The sequence below is a fragment of the Falco naumanni genome, chromosome 10 (genome assembly GCF_017639655.2).
Source record: "Falco naumanni isolate bFalNau1 chromosome 10, bFalNau1.pat, whole genome shotgun sequence".
NCBI lineage: Eukaryota > Metazoa > Chordata > Aves > Falconiformes > Falconidae > Falco > Falco naumanni.
In genome coordinates this window covers 30,156,574-30,180,204 of record NC_054063.1, presented here as the reverse complement: position 1 = coordinate 30,180,204, position 23,631 = coordinate 30,156,574, and the positions used below count along the sequence as shown (strand labels likewise).

The 23,631-nt window shown below is 45.3% G+C and overlaps 1 protein-coding gene across 1 annotated transcript; it reads right to left on the bottom strand.

Moving 5' to 3' along the window:
- Nucleotides 1-982: 982 nt before the first annotated feature.
- On the bottom strand, nucleotides 983-21,664 carry LOC121094855 (plasmanylethanolamine desaturase-like). The gene is made up of 6 exons (XM_040608932.1): nucleotides 21,389-21,664; nucleotides 18,087-18,206; nucleotides 6,800-6,891; nucleotides 5,981-6,125; nucleotides 5,136-5,348; nucleotides 983-2,153 (listed from the first exon to the last, which is right to left on the bottom strand). Exons 1-6 carry the CDS (start codon nucleotides 21,645-21,647, stop codon nucleotides 2,032-2,034), a joined length of 951 nt encoding a protein of 316 aa, XP_040464866.1. The 5' UTR covers nucleotides 21,648-21,664; the 3' UTR covers nucleotides 983-2,031.
- Nucleotides 21,665-23,631: the final 1,967 nt, after the last annotated feature.

Genomic DNA, 23,631 nt, shown 5'->3' with positions numbered 1-23,631 from the left:
CCACAAGAGTCTTCCCTAACCAAGCCTGCAACCTCCTGGATGTTCCCCACAGTGCTTGTGTTTGTACACATGGTCTTCTTTGCCAGGGCTTTTGATGGCATGGGTGGGACAAAAATGAGAAGACCTGCTCTTTTCATCAAATATAGTATGAAATCACATACCTGCCTTCCACAATAACAGCATTAAAGGAATATTCCTCCCTCCTCCAATTTCAAGTAAATGCATTTTGAGGCTCCTACTAAAGTGGAAATATTCTTTACTGTCAAAGCTACACAGAGACCTGATATTGACTGTGACAACTGGAACACACAACAGTTTCACGGAACAGTATAAAGCCCTTGTTCAAGGGTCTCAACCATTTAAACACATGAAATACCTTGTAACCAGGGCACCAACTGCAATTTTAATCTGCAGAACCCCAGCTCAGACACCTGCATTCAGCAGTTTCCACTGAAGGAGAGTTGCCAAGTCCCAACCCTTTCAAAAGTTGCGGTCCATCATATCTGAAGAAGTTGAGGTCAAGGTCAGTCTAAACTTGACTCAAAAACACCTTACCATGCTCTTCAGGAAGAGACAGTTTGAATTCAATACAATTTACAACTAGGAAAGGGAAAATAGTCTGAGATTTGACCATCAGTAAACTTTCATTTAGGAAAGAATTCAGCAAGATCCAAATCACATCACCTTGATAAAGCGCCCATTGGATGTTCTTAGGGGAACTTCTCCCCGCCAATCCAGCAGTTACTCCTCAGCATCTAAAGCAGAATTACTTGCACTTCTTGAAAGGTGTTGAAGTCTGATATAATACAGTGTCAAGCTCCTACACCGTTGACAAACAACTGATCACCTCAACCTAAACAGGCTACAAAGTGTTTCAGGTGGCTGGAATAACATGAACCATTTTGCAGCCAGCGATCATGTTCTTGGACTAAGTGCTGACAATACACGAATGAAGAACAGCAACAAGACTTAACAAACATGATTAGTATTATCCAACTGCTTTGTTATAAATATATTATATACATTCAAACATCACATTAAAATATTATTCCATTACACCAGAAGAGATTAAGGCTTTATATTATTTACAGAAACAAGCAAGCACCTTAAAAAAAAAAAACAACACACCAGTCATTGACATTTCCCTTCTAACATTACAAATTTGATACCTTGAGCTCTTGAATACAGCTATTTGCAATGTGCCCAATGCTAGAACTATTTTAAACATTTATTGTCAGGGTAACAGGGAAACACTTGATAGAAGACTCATCAGTGAGCACTCCACACAAACAAACGTGAGCATGTGTTGTACTGGGTGCCCTCCCTCTTCTCGGAGGCTTTTTAAGTTGAAGGCTTATGCAGAAATGGTTTGCTCAATTCCACGTAGAAAGTAGAACAATTTTATTTTAAGGGAAACTGAAGACACTTGAGGATTCTTGGCCCACCGGTGGAGTGGGATTCTTGAAGTCTGTTCCACATGACATCAATTAGATTTTAACATAATAGCAAAAAGTTGTAAGTTTATCGATCAGTAAGTGCATTGAACAGTGATGACTTCATAGGCTTCCATTACTCTGATGCACTGTTTTCATGCAGTGTATTTGGACTCAAACACGAAGTGACAAACTGTTGTCACCATTCTCCCTATAGGTCTTAGGCAACAAGCTATTCTTGAAGTGTTAAATAATGTTGATACAACACATGTTTACTACGCCACCATGTACCAACGGAGTGACTGTCCTGTCTTCTGGCTTACCCGATAGCCTTATGAGATACAGTGATGAAGTATTTTCTAAGATGTAAGCAGACATGGCTAAACAAAAAGGTGCTCAGTAAGCGTAATCATCTTCATTTCAAGTATTGTTTTAAGAATTAGTTCTTTTCAATACAGTCTGTGTTAGCACTTTTTAGTTTGTGCTTTAGAGTCTGTTATTCCTTTGCAGGTCTTGAATTTGGCTGATGGCTTTTTTTTTTTTTTAAAAAAAAAAGAACATTGGCAACAAGTTAAGGATTGCGGAAGGCTGGCAAAAGTTATTTGATTTTTTGAGCCCATTTCATGTCATCTGCTCTTGGCTTCTCCCCAGTAACTGCTTGGATAATGTTCTCCAAACACCTCCAGAATCTTATCTTCTCTAATGGATAGTTCAGCCAACCTAAGTGATTGCAAAGAAAAAAAAAAAAAGGATCAGTTTGTCATAGCATCCAAAGTTCAATGTCTGGCAATGTTTATTCAGTAACATTTTTTTAAACACAAGGTAAGTGTAAGGTGAGTTCAGAAGTGGACTACTCTATGACCATAGCAAAGCCACCAGAAAAGGGACCATCAAGTTGAATGACTTGTGTTAAAAGCAAGACATTTGTATTAGTAGCACCTTAGACTACTGAAATTTAAGCAACCAAACAAAAACCTCAACCCAACTATTTCAGCTACTTTTTCCTGATCAGTTTCCCCATCAAAGCTCGGCTGTTCCCTGTGTTTCTCATTAGGTAGCACAGCAAGAAAGTAAACACATACAACGCAGCTCTGAAATCTCAAATATATTATCAACATCACAACTTCCAGGAAAAAAAAAAAAAAGTCAGGTCCCAAACAGGGGTCTTAACCACCACTAACTACGGCTCAAACTAAATAAAGTTTTTCCTTAAATAAAGCCTCAGGTTTTGATGGTTCTGACATCAGTCCAGGTAGTTAAATGTATTATGCTCTCCTAGGGCAAAATTAAAGTTTGCATAACTGATTGCTAATGAAGCCTGTGATGGGGAAATCTTCTTGTAATACCATGCTGCATTTAACATTAGCTGACATTGGATGCTTCCTGGATTAAAAGGGCAGCACACTCCCAAAGCTGTGCAGCTCTATCAGAGCCACTTCTGCTTCCTAGTAACCAGAAAGGCTGCAGCACTGATATGGGACAGGCGTTTACCATTTTATATATAAATGGCAATAAGTGCCATCATGTTCTGCATGCAACAGGAGTTTAACGCATCTTTCCTAGCCTACAGATTTGGGGTATTTTGAATACTTTGTAGAAGCATTGCAATGTACAGACTGTGAGGCTGGGACTTACACAGGCTTAAGAGGCCTCACCCTGAATTTGAAAGGGCTTTACGTCTCACTTTCAGAATATTAATTAGTACATTAACTTGATTTTCTGATACCAACCTAACTACATATAACTGACAGGAAACTGCACGAAGAGGCAATTTCACAGGGCTTCATTACCATCACATAGTAACTTTAGGACTCTGGTTTTATTAAATATTGTAAACTAGGAAAAACTAAAGAAATCAGCACCAGGAAATGTTATTTCCCTGTAGAAGTGTTCCTATGGCCAGGAAGAGAGAGATGTACACAGGGTTCTATTAGTTATCACACTTACAGAAGGTGTTCTGTAAGCACAAATTATACTTTACTCCATATACATTTCTGGAAAAGGGAAAAAGGCTTAAGAAAACAACTGAAGGAGAGGCGGGAATGAAGAAGTTGTTACCACAATGGAAAGAGTGAGCTAGCAGCAGCAGTTCACGTTAAAGAGCTAAAACGCAGCATAGCATGAGCAAGACTGGAACACAGGAAAGCTCCGCCAGGTGCAAGTGCCACCCTTACAACAGGGACAGCCATCAGGAGGAAGACAACTGTGTCTATTATGGGACAGAAATACTGAAGGGAAAGAACATTCAGGACATTCACTGCTGAAAAATATGTTTAACACACAGGCACTGTTTTCAGCCACCTTGTGTAGCCGGACATGACCTTTCGCAGCCCACCTGCAACCCTGCAGCTCCACTCAACTCACTGTACACTGATGCCCTTTAGGAAGTCAGCCCTTGCAATTCTCATGACCATTACCCCTCAAGGAATGGACAACTCCTTCCTGCTGTCTAAAAACGGCAGTCAGTCCGAAAGCTTTAATGCTGGGGATGCCAGAAAGCTCCGTTACCCGACACCTTCCCGGGCAATGATACAGTGGCAGGCACTTATGTACACAGGTCAGCTCTGAAACTCTTTGGACTTGGCTATCAATTCTTAAGTCACTAACGAGTACTAGTCCTATTTTATGCAGCAAAGGCTGCTTGTAAATAGTGCATTGACTGCATATTTCCCTCCTCCTCCTCACTTCTACCCTAGAAGAATGAGAGTTACGGCTGCACAAACACTTTTCTTCACTGGAAAATCCAAGTATGCAAACTATGGTGCCGGCAGACTGGTATGAACACTTACAGAAATCATGGAGTGAACAGAAGCATGTGCTTTTTTTTGTTACTATTTAATGAGAAAAAAAAGCATGTAAGCATGTGCTTTTTTAAATATCATTTAATGAGAAAAAAAAGCATGTAGCCTAAGACTGTTAATAATGGTCAGGCTTAAACTTTCAGTACATATTAGGACTGAAAAAAAAACTCAGGATGGCAAGATCTTTGCCATCATCTGTCAAGTCAGGCTTCTTAATTGTACCATGTTTTTACACGACATTCTGGTCATGAGAACTAGATTTGTTTCTTGGCAGAGATTTCAAAACCAACAAACCGTTTGTCAAAGCCAATGACAGAATGAAGAACCAGAGCGGTCTATATCCAGCTGTCCGATTAACTTGATGACATATTCAGGATTATGCAGTGCTTGTGACCGAGTATACCTACCTGTACATGGGCATGAAATTGAATATAGATATAAAAGGAACCTAAAGGCAGTTTTCTGCAAGCCTGTCCAGTCCTCTGCCCCAAATCAGAATGAACAAGTGCTGAAAATCCAGAAGCCTTGCTTTAGAAATGAGCATTCAAGGCAAGCTGCACTTGCAGATTATATGCTCTTCCAAAGGAACAGCAGCTTTAAGACTTTAATGAACATAATCCATTACTTGCATGAGATTACCAAGATATCATACAATCGGATCTCAGTACCACTGACTACCTCATCAGGCTGCAAGTTACCGTTTAGCCAATCCCAGATCTTCCCCCCATATTTTTTATGCAGCAAAACCAACTACAGTTTTGCTAAGAGCTTGTGCAGCTAAGAGCACAGTTCACAACATCAATTTCTAGGTATTTAATAGGCCATCACTAAATTACATCTTGCCAGGTGAATCGCACTAGACTACTAAAGAGAGCATGCAGTATGAACCAGATGGCAGTACCAGTTGTAATGCAGAAGTATGTCTCGTGTGGAGACACATGATGGATCCTGTGATGCTTTCGTGGCAGGATAACATGCCAGTCCTGTAGAAATATGACCCAGCGTGGAAGACCAAAGTACGTGTGAGACCACTTGTGAATCTGGTTTGTCATGGTTATGAAGATGATAAGGGCAAAGACGTAACACTCCCAAGGACATGTTTCATATAATGCCTCTGCAAAACAAGATGTGTATCTTTAAATATCATTTATGAAAAGGTAAATTTCCACTAGGAAAATGAAGTCTTGCCCAGGCAGAGCTGCCTGGCGCTGCAGGAACTAACAAAAGCCTCAATGAAGCCACTTTGGCAGAAATGTCACAAGAGCCAGTGAGCCATAAGCAATTCCAAAATGTCACAAGACAGGCTGGTAAGTGCCAGCAACTGACAACTGGCCATAAACAGGAAGTTAAACTCTGAGTTTACCACCTATAGAATTAATCCTTTAATTCTCACACTTCTAGTTTGCAAATAAAGTACTTCTACGGAGAGGTGAAGTGCTTTTTACACACTTCAGAACAATGAGTTTCTCCATATGCACATAGTTTGATCCCTCTTATAAAGAGAATATTTACTGTAACTTTCAATGCTTCTTTGCAAGACTCTTCAGCCACAGATTCTCCATCGAACTACAGAACGTAGCTGCCCCTCCTTCAAAGTTCCCCTCCCTCCTCCCAGAAGCATCATGCTTCTAACAGCTATTACTTGTCATCTCACATTCTTGATTTCTCCTAGCTTCACACAGACAAATATTCATTTAAATATCAGCAAAAATGCTAAATCCACATAAGTCAGAAGTAAAAGCTTACCTGGGGAAAAAGAAACAAATTTGTACGCCATGTTTGCCAAGGGGACTAGCGTCATAAAGCAGTTGTCTCCGTTGGTCTCTATAAAGTCATGTCTGGTAATTGCAGTGGGGTCAATGTGATGTTCTCTAAAGGGTCTGATGAAAGCCTGAAGAAAATTAATAAACATGACACCATGGCTGAATAACGATGTTAAAAATACAAAAAGCCCCAAAAACCTTATACACAATCAAATCTGATGGCTGAGTTTAAGGGAGTTCCATAACACAAAGCATGTAAGCAGGATTCAAATCTAAATCCCCAACCATCACCATTCTAACGCTACGACATTTACAATAGGGGCCTGTAGCACAGAGAACTGGAAAGATTTCTTACTGAAGCATCTTCATGTTTTACCAGACAGCTTTTGGAGAGTTTAGCCACAGGAACAATTCTCTGCATCTTTGTTTATGGGCCCTTTGGAAGTTCTGCACTAGTCTAGCCAGGTTTTTACGCTTGTAGTGTCACAGGCCATTCCCACAGTACCTTGGGAAGGTCTGGGAACACTGGTATTGCAAAACCGTGTGCAAACCTTAAACAAGGCGATAAAATGGAACAGTGTCACCTTGCCCATATCACCTAGGCCACGTGCAAACATGGCACTTGACCAGCAGCATACCATGCCATGAAGGAAGGTTCTGGGGGTGGGGGAGCTGCTTACATTGGCAGGACTGCAAGAAAGGCACAGCTTATACAGACTGTCCAACACAGCTAAGAATACTGGAGGTGTTTCAGAAAAGTATCTCAGAACTTTTTTCAAGCTTAAGGATAAGAATCTCAAACCTTTCCAACTATGGGTAGCTCCACAGATCCCCAGGTATCTGCTCCCCAGTGAAATAATCCCGACAGAAAGTCAGCCGTAATGACTCCTGCAACTTGAATGAGAAGACAGACAGTTAGATATATACAACCATTCTTACTGATGTATTCACATTATTTACTTGTTTATCTACCTTTTACTTAGATATTTGCAACCACATGAATCTACCCAACCTAAATAAACATAAGATCAGTCAACTAGGAAAAAAAACCCCAAGACACCATTTGGACAGTTACGATCTTCATTAAATCTATAGCAAGATTTTGTGTTTAACCCATCACCTACAAAACAGCTGAACAAACCTTTACTAGTACTTTCCATACCACCAATTGTAAATTAGAACTGAATCACTTAGATCTGCCTAGCCTCTTCTCCAGTACTGTTTCACAGATTACTTAGCTATAAAATAACTGTTAAAACAGTTCTAACAGGTAGTACTATCTGCAGACCCTTCCTCTTTTCCCCTGGTCTCTTATGCCTGTAAACAAGAAGCACTGAACTCCAGTGACTACAGATAAGCACTAATTAAGAAGCCACTGCTGGGTACAGCGATACCGTTTACAAAATAAGACTGGAATATCAAACAACTTCAAGAGTGTGTCATCTGTAAAGCTGTAGGCAAGGCCCCAGAAACCACGCTAACTATTCACTGTAAGGGATATTGTATATGCAATATTTGCATACCAAGTTAGATACATCGTTAAACAGAAGCTGTTGCAGTTAGTGTAAAGATCGTTCTAGCTGCCAACCACAATAACTTTAAAACTGCAGTCAAGTAAAGGTGATCTTCAGTTCTTGCACATAAAGCCCTGTTTTTGCCTTCGCATTCTGGGTAATCTATCTATCCAAGTTACTGGCTAATCGTGATGTTTAAAAGTAAGGACTTAAGAGCTGTTAATTGATCAGAACAGCTGTATACTTTCCAGCTACAGATCTGTCAGATGGTGTTTAACAGACACCTATCACTCTATACCTGCAGAAGTCATCCGACTCCCAGGTTCCCAGTCCCTGGAGCAACGAAGTCTCCCAACACAGTTTGAGACATCCTCCTGCATGACCTCTACTGTCAGGCTCTTCATGCTTTTGAGGAAGAAAATTCAGAACATTGCCAAAGGAGTTTCCTTGTTTTTAACAGAGGGGCTGGAGGAATGTTGCATACAGCGTAGCAACACGGCTACAGCAACACAGCAAAGAGCAAGATACGGCCTTGGGACCTCTGTGCTTGAAGCGGGGGCGGGATTTAGGGCTGTGACACCCTGCCCTTTAAAGAACAGGGACACCAGAAGGTACCAGTTCAAGCCTGCATACCTTGCTTTGAGCAGGTTTCAAGAGAGATCAACCAGGTCTGGATGGAATGTAGATGTGCTGAAGTATGAACCAGGATCCTTTTTCATCGCAATGCCATCCCTTCAGGTTAATAAAAATATCAGAAAGATCCTTCTGTTGTTAGTTCTTTCTGAGATCGACCACCCAGTGAATACATATACAAGCACACTTGGTGATTCTCTGCGGCGCCAGCGGTCAGGCTCTGCATGGGAAGGCAGCACACACTTCTTACCTACAGGTCTGGTTAAAAGGATTCCGCAGAAGCACGACCCAGATTTCAAAACAGCTACCGCATACTGTGCAAATACGATATACCTGGGAACTGACAGCTTCTGATCTCGGTGCAAATCCCTCAAAGTCACACACAAAGTTCTTGCCAATTAAAGCACTACATACTGATCTTGCAGTCTACTGTTAAATGAGTTACAGCAATAGAAATGCAAAGATAATGAGCTCAAAACATATGTTTCAAAGCAGCTCAGTCAGCAGTTCCCTAGTCTCAATTTGGTGCTCGGAGCATAAGGCACAGTCACTTACTACTAGCACGTCTGGCAGTTCTCAGGGAAGCCTGCGAGTCCACACAAACCAGAGAAGTAGTTGCAGGGTCAGGTCAGAGTGACTGGAACAGCTCTTTAGTCCTCCCCGCTGTTATTTACAATATCAGGTTGTTTACAGAAGTCACCCATTGTAACATAGCCTTTGAACAGGGAGCTGCAAAACCAGAGGTGATGAGGGAAGTTTATTTTTTGCTCTGCCTACCTCACCAATTCTTCTTCAGATGCCTGTGAAGCTAGAAGAATTCCTGGCTCTCTCCTCCCCTAGCCGGCATTTGTTTTTCCGTGTGTCTGAAGACTTTTCCAAGCACAGCTTCTTGTTTATCGTACTGAGGCTTTCTGTGATGGGCAGGTACCCACCGCCTGCTGAGATGTTAGGCAAGACAATTCCAACTCACCGGTAACCCAAACCAAAAGTTAAAAATTGTTGGTATACTGGTTCCTCTTGCTTTGCCTCCAAGGCATCTTGTTACTCCTCCCTCTCTCACAGAAACTTAAAAAGCAATCTGAGATACGCCAGGAAACAAAACAACGAATGTGAGCCTTTTCCCATAAATCACACAACTTCTGTTTACCCTGGTTGTGATCTGGACTTTGCCTGACTTTCCTACTCCAGGATGCTTAGGTCAGCTGCCCTGAGAGTCCAGTTTAATGAGGTTCTTGTAACATTAGCAGCATTGCTAAAGAGCAGGTAACTTTTAGAACATGCAAGAGGACAAGCTTGTTCTGTTACTAATCAAATGCTCTTCATCTCCAGGGCACAGCAGTTACCTACAGCTCGTGCAGCCCAGCATATCTGACAGATGCCCCTCCTTGTGGCTACGTTTTGCTTAGCTGTTCCCTCACCCCTGCAGTCCTGACCCTTGCCTTCAACTTTCAGGAAGTGAGAAGAAATAAAATCAGGGTTAGTATGGCACCTACTACCCCAAAAGGCTTTCTTTTCATACTATAAATCCATCCTGACTGCCGAATCCTTTGGCCCAAACAAATACAGCAGGAGATGCTTCACCTTCTACATATTACCTTATTGTACTGAAAATGGCTTGCTTTTTTTTTTTTTATAAATAGTAAATTCTGTACACTTCCTTTTGTTTCAGACCACAGATGTAAGCTGCAGTGAGACATGAAGCACAATAGCTCTTAGATCTGCACCTAGCAGCTGAAAGAGCAAACAGTCTTGATTCAGGGGGAAGATATCCAAACAACACTTCACTTTACAACAACTAAAATACCATTCTTGCTGAGGTAATCACCCTATTAACCCGCATCGCCTCCAGCACACTGCATTATCAGAGCCTGAAATAACAGCAGGAAGAACAACAAAAACAGAGGAGAAATACCGACAGCTCAATAGGTATTGCGCATCTATTTTTGATGTCAGCTGGTAGAAAGCTAAGAGGAAAGAACGAAAGATGCCTGAAGCAGTGCATTATACTAAGGCAATCTGAAAAAAAACCCTAACTACCAGTAATCTTATTTCAGCCGTATTGCAGAACGGCTTGCTCGCTCCTCAGCAGTTGCATATGACAAGTTGTAATAAAAGAGCAAAAACTGTACCAAAGGTTATGCATGACTAGCAACCTAACACTTTGTTTGCATCCCGTCTCCAGACTCACGAGGCACATCAGACAGCAGCGATTTGCACTCAATATTCTCATATACCCGGCACTGTCTTTAGTTCAAATGGAAAAACCAAGACGGGTGTCCAGCTGCTTCTCTAAGGTGGTACATGATCTTGATGCTCTGTCATCAAGATTGGGAGAGCGAGGCAAGATTGACAGCCCTGAACATGAATTAAGATTTAACCATATAGTCAGAAAAAGCAGGATATCCAGCGTGTGTATATATACACGAACTACTAACAGTGGATTCACACACTCATTAAAGGCAAGATCAGTAAAGCAATTAGAGAGATACAGCTCTGTGCACATTAGCTTTACTCCAGCCTGCCAAGCGGTGGGACTGCGGATCAGCTGTCTATGGCTTTTATCTGAACAGGAGGCAAGTACTCGGCACACACAGGAGGAGGGGAAGAAGGCGTTGCAGTTAAGCAGCTAGCTGCAGAACTTGCTCAGAACACCAGGATGTCTTTGTTTTGGAAGCAGACTGCTGAATCAGGAGGAAAAAAAAAAAGCAGCCTAGCATACAGGGAGACCAAAGGCATAGAAATGAACTTCAGCCAGCAGCAGATGTTTTAACATAAGCGAACACACGGCTGACACACCTTAGCCAGAATGGCTGTTCTTCTCCAGCCACCCGCACTTGTCACCCTTTGCACAGGCATGCCTACAGGCACAGCAGCACTGTCAGGACACCACTGAGGAACTGGGTGCCCCTTGTCCAAGTCAGGGGACACACTGGAGCATGACTGCTGGCACTCAGACAGCCAAGTCACCCGCTGGGCAGTGGACCACAGAGCTGGAAGTGCAACTGGCCCAAACATATATTTGACATAAGATGGCTTTGCTCCTGCTTGTGCTCTGTTCAGAAACCAGATAACATGTTTGCATCACAGAACCCCCCCCGTTCCTCTTCTTGCTTAAGTACCAGAGATTATAACTTGCAACCTCAACGGAGGGCTTCTCTTGTGAGCAAATCACATACCACCCCCTGCACCCCGGCTGCTCCCGGGCAGGAGCAGGAAGCCAAATGGGAGTGGGACATTCGGGATACAAGGTGCTCAAGAGCTAAAACTGTTTTGCATGTTTGCAACAAAAAGCTGTACTTCACCGAAATTTTATAGACACAAGTGTAAAACCTGGGCTTTGCATAGATACAATTCTGAAATTGTAAGCCAGAAGCCTTACAGTAGAGTATTTAAAGTTTCATATTTATTGTAAAAATTCAGTTAGAGCCTCAGGAGAGGGAAAAACCAGTATAAGATGTTACTGAATAACTTGATGCTATTGTGTACCATCATTGATAAGTACAGTCATTTTTAATCAGTGACTGTAAGAACTAGTTGAATGTTACAGCACTAACGAGTCAGGGGAGTGGCTAACTCCACAACATAAAAAATTGTTTTCTAAAAATCACCACGCTCAAGTAACAGTTGTTTGTTATCTATACACTTACAAAAATAAAACGCCTTAGTCATCTGCATTCCACATTTAGTGGCTTTCAGTACAGAGAAGGCCAGGGTTTGATACTACGGCAAGTTACAAGATTAAGAAAATAATCTCTGAACATTTCAACAAGTTTAAAGTGTAGCAGCTCAAAAGGAAAAAAAGGAAGAGTTAATCATTTTGGCTATTTAAAGCTTGAGAAACATTCAGTCAGAACTAGACTTAACAGTGCAAGTAAGCAGGGAACACAGGTGATCTATGAAATAAAAGGAGACCTGGATATTATATGTATTATATAGTAGTTATATTACATTGTAACTGGCTTTTCAAACGAGCCACGTCTATAACACACGCACTTCGGATACGGGGAAAGCCTATTCCAAGTCACACAAGCTTATTTCACAAGACTGGCACAGTGCTCCTATAGCGGGCATCTCTCCTTCCCCCGTACACTCCAATTACTCCCCGCTATGGGAAAGCCGTATGATCCACTGCCAGCAATGCCGCCTCTACACCGGGCACAGCCCTCGCCTCACCGCCCACTGGAACAACCCAACGCCAGCCTCGGGGCAGCAGCCACGCAGCTTGCGACACCGCCAGAAGCTACCAGTAAAGGGAGGCACCCGAGGAATCAGGGTACTGTCTCTCCTGGAGCTGAACGGCGGCAGACCCTAAAGCAAACAGCCATCTAACAAAAGCATAACTCGGCCAAGAATCACTACCCAATAAATTTAACGCTAGGAACCACCAAATTTTATTTTCACACCTTTATTCTTAGTCTATTGGCACAAAGCAAGCTACTCCTACTATTTCTTCATCTGATGGAGAGCTTGCGAAGCACCCATCACATTTAAATGACAATCCTGACAACTTTACCTAGGCCTCAGGTTCTCAAACAAAAAGTATCATTGTATGTACTTCTTTCCCTGCATTACTGGAAAAAGCAATTAAGCCATCCCAGAAGAAAGTGATTAAAGGAATAGAGAACAATGGATACTATATGAAAACCAAGAGCAAATTTTCCCTCACCAAGAAAATCCAATCCGTTGGTCGGTATGGCTGACCAAACTAACCCTCTGGCTCCATCCACTCGAGCACCCCCCGGCCAGCTCCGCTCCCAGCGCCGTGGGCAGCTCCAGGCACGCAGGCTGGCACCCAGAGGACACCCAACACCTGAACACTTGCCTGGTGCCGGACAGCATCACCCATAACGCTGGCTTTGTTCCAGGCCTGCACTCCCACTGAAGGCTATCACTGTGTCACCACGCTGTAACCCACTCCATCGGGACAACGCTCCAATATGTGTTGGTGTTTTGAAGTGCAAGAGGCCCTGTTCCAAGTGAATCAGGGCCACCGAGACCTATAGTTCTTAAATCCTCAAGCCAAAGTCCCCTGCAACTTTAAGAGAGCCCCTGGCGACTTGGCAAGCACACAGAGCTTTCTTTGTCCCGGTCCCCACCGCTGCCATAAAGAGCGGCAGCACGTCCACTGTGCACACAAGTGGGACAGCACAGATGGGGCCGCGGCCCCAGCCTCCCCCCGCTGCCAGGGCAAGCGCTCTCGGGCAGGGAGAAGGGCTCATCTCTCCCCCCACCAGGGTACGGCCTTCATCCACCCTGCCTGAGAACAGCTGCTAGCCCACTTGAGAAGTTCATCATCTAATCCAAGATATGTGAAGAACAGATAACGGGGTCAGCATCACCTGCCCGAGTGCGTGCCAGCAGCTGTACTCCGTAATTCCACTTGCAAGACCCACAGCCTCCAGGATCCTCTGGCACTGGAAAGGCCCAGAGCTCCTAAGGTAACACACAGAGCTTCTACAAAATGGATCATCAAAGGAAGATCTAATACAAAATGCATTTGTGCAACGCAGAGCACAACAAAATGTAGAATCAAAGTTCTGCCTATTTAAACACTTGTGGAGTCTCGGTCTTTAAGCGATGATACAGCTTAGGATGGAAAACAAAGTTACCTACAGCTGTGAAGTGGTAACTACTTCAGGCAAGGTGAGACAGCAGGTGACAGATTTAGCTTATTTGCACCAACAGTGGTTCAAACAGGATAATTTTCCTTTGTTAACTGAGGTTTCCTTAGTGTAATTTCAAGGACCATTTAATTCAAAATTTCAAGTGGAAATTCATTTTAACACACAAAGTAAATCCATAGCAAAGTGACATTGTTACAGTTCTGTTTCTTGCCGTATGGCAGCAGGACTTGGAAGCAGCTGATCCGCATGCACAGCGGCTCCATTTCATAAAACATGGATGGTCTCTAGAGTGCTTTTACTCCAGTGTGTGCCAGAGCTTTTATATGTATTACACATTCATCACTTGGCTCTGCAATGCAGCTAACGAAGTGCAGCTCCACAGAGCTACTCAAGCTTGAAACAAAAAGGTTTGGGGCCTTGATCGGAACAAGTTTCTATTTTGAAAGGGAATTAAGTGATTTCTTTCTGCACACTCTCTCTGGCTAACCCACCACATAACAAATGCAATAATGAAAACCTACCTCACACTAGTTTAAAAAAAATTAGTTCCCCATCTCTCAGTTCAGCAACTATTAATTGTATCTTCTGTTGTGTCACAAGATGTTTCTAAAGATATCTGCCCTACCTACCTAAGGCAGTTCTTAGGAATATAAATGGGTTACAAACTTTTTTAAGACTGCAATAAACAGTATCTATTAAGAACAAATGTGGCTGCAGACGAAAGTCAAACGTCAGAAACAAGTTAACAAATTTGAAAAAAAAAAAAAGGCTTTAAAACCTTTTGCGAAGGCATGAGGGAGGGAGGGAAAAAAATGTAAATCAGAATCCAGGGTGTAACTTGCCAAATTTATCTAGATGCTATTAACATACCACCTGTACATACAACTCATGTAAATTGAAAATGCTGGATGACACAAACTCACCTGAAGGTCTAAGAGCTTTCAAGCCTTGTGTTACATATTTTGGTGAGGCTTTTCTGCTTATCACACAAGTAACGCCCGTGCCAGCCTCTGCACTACTGGCTATTAGTGGCACAGGCCGCTCGGGTCCTGCAGTCCTGCTGGGATGATATCCTGCTGCAGCGGGACGGTTCAGCTGCAGCTGAAAAAATGTAAGTATTAAATCTCCATCACACCCAGCCTTCCTAGCCATGGCTGCCCTGGAGCTAACCACGTGCACGTGTGCGTGCAAATTCAAATACCAATTCAAGTCTACACAATTGTCAGCTTGCACAAAGAGGAAAATTTTCATAGCTCCTTAGCAGCTGAAGATATTCAGAACAGGGCATGACTCAGTTTAACACAAACAACAAAATTAATCCAACCTCCACCCACTCTCTATCTATCTTTTTTTCCTCTGACAGTGAAGAGGGGAAGTGAATTGTCTCATCTCTGCTAAACCAGCCTGGAAGACAAGAGACGCATGACTCTTCCTTTCCGGTAAGATGATCTTCAGTCAGCAGAAAGCAACCCAGTTCAAAAGCTGTTCTCACACAACGACATAAAGTTCTTGCCTCACAGTTGTTCCGTCACTCCACAGTGCGAGTGCCCGCAGGTGATTCAGCACAGCGAATGACAGCATGCCACGTGAGGTCGTTCCTTAGCAGGCTGCCTGCTCACATCACACAAGGAAGTGCTTTCAGACTGCCAGTCAGAGGAGGATCAGATCTTTGTTGCAAGAATTTCTAGAGATTAAGATATTTACAGTACTACCCATGTTACAATTGTGTGCCTTTAAAGGCATGAAAAAAGAAGCTATTAACACAGCCTTTAATTATAGATACAGGATTTAGGCTAGGTGAAGTGATGCAGATCATTCAAACTACTCCCCATTTCTCAAAAAAAGAAAAAAATATTTATACAGGGGGTCCCAACAACACACCTTAATGAACAGGTCTGTGCAGCAGATCAGATCCAGCCTGCTGGATCACCGATCACTTTCAGATTTCCAAATACCTAATGTAAAATTGATCTAGCGCTATGTTTTTATTAGCAGAATGTTTATTTTGTGATGTCAACTCAAAAGGTCAATATTCCAAACGAAGCTTCAGGAAAGCTCTCAGTGGGAACACCTCTGACCATGTCTGTGACTCAGTATTCCCTATCTTTCCTCGATACCACGTGCAGTACAATGGGTATCAGGACATCTACAGAGATGAGTTTCACAAGACTTAAAATCTAATCATCGATGAATTATACACATCATTCACATCTACCTGGTGAAATAACATATTGACAGAAGACAGCAAAACAAGATAGTGTGCAGCACTTACTATTTTATTGCACTCATTCTTGTACACACTATTAGTTATCTCCACACTATTTTATTTACACAGAATCCAGATTCTGCTACTTTAATCATTCACTACTACTTAAATAACATTATCAGTGAATTGGCTGCTTTATCAGTTAAGCTGGTAACCAGGATATCGGAGAATGCGAACTTTTATCAGTATTAACTTTGATATGAAAACCAGTTGCAAACAGATTGCATTACAGATTAACCATCATCACTGACTCTCTTGTCTACCTCTGCCCTCATCATCACAGAGCAGTTCTCATGCCATATTCTTCCCCATTCCTCTCAACACCTCTACCTCATCAGCTGACAGTAAGCATAACTAAGTTAGCCTAAGTGAACTGGTACGATTCATAGCAGAACACTGCTGCTCCGTAGCCCCAAAGCCAATAACCTTTAAACAGGCATCAGGAATTACCACTTCTCAGCTGTGCTGAAGATTCATAGCAGCCATCATATATCACTGTTTGAATCTGTTGTTGGTTTTTTGGGGGGTTTGTTGTGTTTTTTTAAAAAATCATTCACAATACATAACAGTGATTATGAACAAGTATCATTCTCTTTTAAAACAAGCAAGACCTCACCAGGTTTATACAAAAAGTTGTTATAAAGCACAGAACTGTAGCTAAGCCTTATGGCATCCTAATGAAGGACACCATTTGCTCTCCTTTCAGTTAACAAGGCAACTCGCATAAAAACACGTAAACATTTATACACACTCAACACAAGAAGTTAATACTGCATTTGGTACACACCGCAAGTACAGCAGCAGACTGGTGAAATGCCTGGTTATTCTCTTCCCTCCCTTATCCCATATTGGAAGTTTAACTGAAAGCTGCGGAAGGTATGCATTGCAGAGCTGACTTTTGATTTCTAAACTGAACCCTCTTTTCCTTTTCCCACGTCCCCTCCCGTACATACGTGACCATGCAACTACCAGTACCGTTTGCTGCCCAGCTAATGCCAACGGGCTGTGCCAGGCACAGATGACCGCTTGCTTCAGCTCAGCCTGCTGCACTGCCCTCTCTCCTGCCTGTTCTCAGGAAAATTTCTGCATAACAGCAATTAGGTCCTACCTGAATAACAAAAAGCTCAGGTAAACACTGATACTTTTTTTTTTTTTGATTGTTAAGCAACTTTCAGGTCGTATGCAGGTTTAGGCTTTGAATGTTGAGGAGGCCCTTTTCACACCCTGCTTATTCCGAGACAATTTTTTTTCCTTTAACTAATTCCACGCAACTCCCAATTCTACCAGTAAAGCTGTACAGCACCAAGCAAGAATCCTCTACTCGTTCTTCCTCTCCTTCACTGAAAAGGTGAAATCACCAACCCACACTGCATCTAGACCCATTAGCTCTGTACTGCCAAGGTCCAGCCAACTTAATCTAAGGCAAAGATATGAGTCTTGAGACTGATTGCCTATGCTTCAAATCAAAGTAATAACAGACCAAAAGTCACATTTATTACCACAGGAAAGCTGCAACTTTTCTTATATTGCTGGGAAAAGAAGTCATCATTCAGGATCAAGGCCAAACTTCGCATCCTGACATGAAAGCATAATACTCCAAAAATACTTGCTTTTAGTTATCAATCCCCAGAAATCAAGCCAGTCTGATGCCTGAAGATTTCTTTTATAAGATTTCTATTGGGCTTTTGCTTCCTGAAAAGTTCTTGTAAATATTTTTGTTGATCAATGTATTTTGTTTCCAATTGTGACAGTCTTGACAGCTGTTTCCCCTTCTTGATAGTCTTTACACTTGCAATGCCTAGGTAAGAACACCAAACTTAAAACAGCTCTGCTATAAACCTCACCTTTGAGATACTGAGAAGCCACTAAAATGAAAGACAGAAAGCAGTAACAATTTTTGCCAATGGTCTCAGTTTCAGAGGCACAACAATCACACAGGCACAAACACCCCTCTCCCTTTCCAACAGTAAGTCAAGCCTAGCAGATCATACATTTGTTTCCAGCATTACAACAGTCTCGCCTTGTTCACAGCAGTGAACCGTTCCTACTTACATATCCCCACAATAACAGAGGGCGTGTGTTCCAGTCGCAAGTAGAAGAGAAGATTGTAAAAATTGAAACAGATCAGAGAGAAGCACAAGATGACAGAGATCCATTCTTGTAGTCTCTTTCCTGTTGGAAAAAAAAAAAAGGAAAGATAAATGTTAGACATGCTTTTTAAGAGGACATTTTGAAGTCTGAAATAATACAGACTGTTCTACTGCCTGGATGACTCACTCCGCTTGTCTGACAGGGAACTGAAACAAACTTACATGTCCATGGGAGGTGTGCATTTTCTGTTAAATGACATGCCTCTTCCCTGAGCCACTACCAGCCCCTTCCCTCCACCCTTGCCCAAATAACAAGGACAAACCAGACATCATCTCACATTGTCCTAGTTTTCTTTTCCCTGTGGCTGCTGGCATAATATGTTGCTACATTTTTTTTTTTCAAATTTGCATTTCATTCAATATTCAGCGTTGCTGGTATGGCTGAATCTGGGAACAAATTTCTGGCCTCCGATGCCCCGCAGTTAAATCACCTTATGATCTGTAATATTTAAAGCCTCAGAGCTTGTAAATAAAGCTGTAGTACTAACAGGAAAAAGCATCATCCTGTTATTTTGGCAGCCCTAGAATCGCTTTCCTAACATTGCAGTATACTATTTAAGCTTGCTTACTTAACTTCTGCAGTCCCCTCTTTGCCTTCCTGCCCCCAGGCAGAAGGCTACGACCTCTCAGCCATTCAGAGACATGAGAAAGAATAAGCAAAGAGAAAGAACTGGCACAAATTCTCTCGTACCTCACTGTACTACTTCGTACCTCTACAAAACCCTCATTTATTGCTTACAAAAAGAGAACAGACACAAGACAGGATAGTAACACTTTGAATATTCGGATTAGCAGCAGAAAGCCTCTGCCTGTCAATCACTGCTAGATCCTCACAAGGCACTGATGCTGGGAGCAAGGGGACGCTCGGAGCGAGGCCCGTATAGATTAAGGTATCAGAAACAGACCTTTAATGCCTAAATCCAAGAAGGAGATCAGAGCGTCACCTTGGCTCAGAAGGGCCCTGGCTGTAGTTAGCTCTTAGCACACTCAGAGGCAGACAGGTCAGTCTTCACCTATTTTAGGGGGCCAGTCTGCCCAGGGCTTCCTGGAGCAGTTTAGCCCTGCAGCCCATTCCCCGCTCCCTCCTGCAGCCTTATACACTTTGCACCACCTGAGTCTGCGGCAAAGCAACTTGCAGGGGAACAATCAGTAAGGCCGACACACGAGGTGCACATCCTCTCACAGCAGCAGAGGCATGCTCAGCTGTCTGGCGTGTGTTCAGGACAGGAGCTTCTTTCCTACTCCTCCTCTATGCTGACCTACTGCCTGATCAAATTTCTCCTCCTAAATGCTAAATCAAGTCCTCCTTCTCAACTACACCATACAATGGAAAGGAAACTACGAACAAAAAAGGAGGATCAGTATTATCTCCAATGTGCCTACAATGCAGTATTTTAAAGAAGTGTGAAGAAATACTTTTACAGGCCAGAGTTTGGTTCAAGAAAGGCCATGAGTACATAAGTTAACATCCTCTGCAGTAGCAGAGGAGAGAATCCTAGAATTAAATTAAGACACAAGAATGAGCGCATTTCAAGACGGCATCAGGTCACAACGTGGGAGATTCTATAAAGAGATCCCTGGAGTAATGAAAGTAAGAGTTAATTAACACTCACTTTCTGGATAAGAAAACCACACCCTGATTAGAGGTGCTCAGTGGGTAGATCCTCACAGAACAATTAGCTGACTGCAGGGAAACACCAGGCTCCTTTCTAGCAAGTCCCATGAGTTCAGTTTATGCAAAACCTGCTGAACTCTAAACACAGGGATCCCAAGATGACTGTCTGGAGATACCATGAGTCCAGAAAGGCAGCCCTAGTGCTGGACAGACTGGGAAGGCAAATCAGTCGAAGGAGCGGAGGCAACACCAGCAATGTGTGTTTAAAGAGCACTCAAATTTATAAGTATGTCCTGCATGAAGGAATAAGGTGCCTAAGCCACAAAGTATATGCTTAAGGAAATGACGGAAACACTCCTGAGTCATATTCACTCTGCACAATTATACGTAATCTGTGTTCTTAAAAATTCAGTAGCTCAACATCATGTGTTTCCACCCTAACACATTCTGGCATTGTTTAAGTTATTTATGTAACGCCAGAGACAAGTTACACACCTAACGTATCATCACAGCTTACTGCTGATAGACATCACTCTACATGTATGACTTCCCAGACTTCCCAGGTACTTCTGCCTACAGCTACAGATAAGGGTAGCAAGTTCTTTGGGGAGGAAAACCCTTTCCTTATGAGCAACAGCAGAGTGCAACAGTGAAATTAGCGATTGCTTTTGTGTAAAGCACAGGGATCGGTCACTGCCTGGATCAGGACTGCATACTTAGCCCAGCTGACAGACGTCACAACGCCATCTTCACTCAAGGAATGAAAGTGGTGACCAACACAAGCTGAAATGGGCAGGCTTGCCCTGAAGAGTCTAGAAAGCTGAAAAACTAATGAATGCCTTTGCTTTCTTATCGTTACTTGGCTCTGCACGAGTAAAGACACCTGCCTTTCCAGTTACTGCCTTGAAAGAGCAAGCTCAGCCTCCCAGCTGACCTGCTGTGAGCTGCAAGCTGCTGGAAACACACCTTCCCTTTCCTAGCACTTCACCTGCGAATGAATGGCAGGAACAGCAAGAACACCTAGCACGGCTCAAAGCAAATCAGGTAATTTGTTGTGAGGAGTTTGCAGTTATTTCTGTAGCATAGTCGAATAGCTGCTGTCAATTTATTGACCTCTAACAAACAGCAAGCCTTGGGAAGACAAGACCAAAGTAGAACTCAAGGACCCAGGACCCATCTCTCTGCCCCTTGGGCTGCCAGGCCGGTGTCTCGGAGCAGCTCACCGAGCACACGCTCTGAAGCGAAACTTGTCACCTCGAGCAGCAGCCGAGGGCGGGCTGTCTTTCTCTTCGCTGGTTTTGCGGGGAAGAGCAAAGCTGCGGGCGCCTCCCGGCCTGCAGACCCGCACCCCGCGGCACGGCCCGCCCCAGCCCCGCCTGCGCCGGCCCCGCGCCCCACGGGGCACCCCCCGCCACAGCCCCGGGCCCGCCGGGGCCCAGCCCGCTTCCCGTGGCTCTCCCGAGCCGCGGAGCCCCCGGCCCCCCGAGCGGCGCCAGCCCCTGCCCGAGACACCGGGCCCCCGAGGTACCCCCCCGCCCCCTCGAGCGGCGTCAGCCCCCGGCCCCCCGAGGAGGCCCCGCCGCCCTCACCTGGGGAGTACAGCTCGGCCAGCTCGCGGGCCCCGGCGTGCTGCGCGCCCCACCGCCGGCTGCCGCCCTCGGGCTCTTCCGCGGCCTCCGCCTGCGGCCCCGCCGCCTCCGGCCGGTGCGGACCGCTCTCGGCGCCGCCGCTCGCCATGGCCCGGCCCCGCGGCGGCTGCCCCTCCTCGAGGCCGGCGGGCGGCGGCGGCGAGCGGCGCCCAGGCCCCGGCGAGGCGCCCGGCGCCAGCACTGCGGCCCGCGGCAGCATCGGGAAATGGGGCCGCGCCGGGGCGCTGCGGCGGGGAGGGGGGGGCTGGGGCGGCTAGCCACGCCCCGGCACCGCCTCCCGCCTATCGCCGGCGCCGCCGCGCTGCTGCCGGGCCAATGGGCAGCGCCGCCCGGCGCGGAGGAGCCAATGGCGCGGAGGCAGGGTCGGCCGCGCATCTGGAGGCGCCCCGCCCCGCCGGCCGCAGCTGGCGGCGGGACCGGGCGGTGGCCGGGCCGTGGCGGGGCCGGGCCGGCCCGGGCCGTGCTGGGGCCGTGGCGGGGTTGTGCCGTGGCGGGCCAGGCCGGGCGGTGGCGGGGCCGTGCGGTGCCATGCTGGGGCCGTGGCGAGGTGGTGCCGTGCTGGGCCAGGCCGTGCCGTGCCGTGCCGTGCCCGTGCCGGGGCCGAGCCGTGCCCGCGGGCGCTGGGTGGGAAGGTGCGGGCGCTGCCCGCTGCGGCCGGTGCCTCGCGCGCCCCCTGCCGGCGCTGCCGCCCCCTGCCCGCCCCCGCGCGGAGCCGGTGCCCGGGCCGCACGGCGGGCACGCGCAGGCCAGCGGTGCCCGCGGGGCATCACGGAGCTGTTCGGGTGGAACCGTTGAGATCATCGGGTTCCACCACTACCGCAGCCCGGCAGCCCACCGGCAGCCCGTCCGTGTGCCCCGGGGCCGCACCCACATTTCCTCTGAACACCCCCGGGATGGTGGCCCCGCCGCCCCCGGGCAGCCTGTCCGGTGCTGGGCCACCCTTTCCGTGAAGACATTTTTCCCAATATCCAACCTAAACCTCCCTGGTGCAACCTGAGGCCGTTTCCTCTTGTCCCATCACATGTTCTCTGGGAGCAGAGACCGACCCCCACCTGCCCACGGTCCCTGGCAGGCAGTTGTAGGGAGCAATAAGGTCCCCCCCGACCGCCCCCCTCCAGTCTGAGCACCCCCAGTTCCCCCAGTCGCTCCCATCAGACTGGTGCCCCAGCCCCTTCCCCAGCTCTGTTGCCCGTCTCTGGACACGATCTAGCACCTCCACATCCCTCCTGCAGCAAGGGGCCCAAAATAGTCAACATTCCATCATGGGGAGAAAAAAAAAAACAAAACCCATCCAGAAAAAAAAAAAGCCTCTAGCAATATCTAAGTACTACATCATATCTATAAAATTTTTTTTCTGAAACAGATCTATTTGTATATCAAATAAAATAGCACTAGAATAAGATGTGTTTCAAATATAAATAGATTTCACTTCAACATTAAAAATGGATTGATCCAATTACAGAGGTTGAAATACTAAACCAGATGTCTGTTTTATCCAAAGGTTTTGAAACAATATAGCACATGAATCAAATGCTTCTCTATGGCTTGACAGCAAGGACCATAAAGCACAACCCAGGCCAGTGCCGGCTGGGCCTCGCGGCTGCACCCATCCTGACAGGATCAGTGCTGGTCCTGTCCCTGGAGGATGTGACACAGGGGGTGCCCTGCGGGCTCCCCCACCAGAGAGCTGGAACAGAAATGCTGGTTGCACCAAACCACCCGGGAACATCCCAAAACTTGACACAGCTGGCGGTCAGGGACTGCTCTGCACTGTCACTTTGCGGTACGCTGCAATCAGTGCATTTGGGAAGCAGGCAAAAGGCATGTTCTGCACTTCCCAGAGCCCGCCCTGCTGTTTAGAGCATCACTGATTAATAATTAGCTGGAATCATGTGCTCAGGTTAGTGGTTCTTAAGGAAGAAATGGCTCAGGAATTCAACGAGCCCTGGATTTATCAAGAGTTTTATATACATCTCTCCCTCTCTCAAAAGGTCTGGAAACCATAAAATGATGATGATTTGCTGCTGACCAGAAGAAGGTATTCATCTGAGGGGGGATTTTCCTCTTTTCTGTTAATGGGGCAATGAGCCAATTCAAAGGCATTAGCTTGGGGTGCCTCGATCTGCTGGACAGGGCCGAGTTTAGATGGAGGGATGGGAATGTTCTGGCATCGAGACATGCCA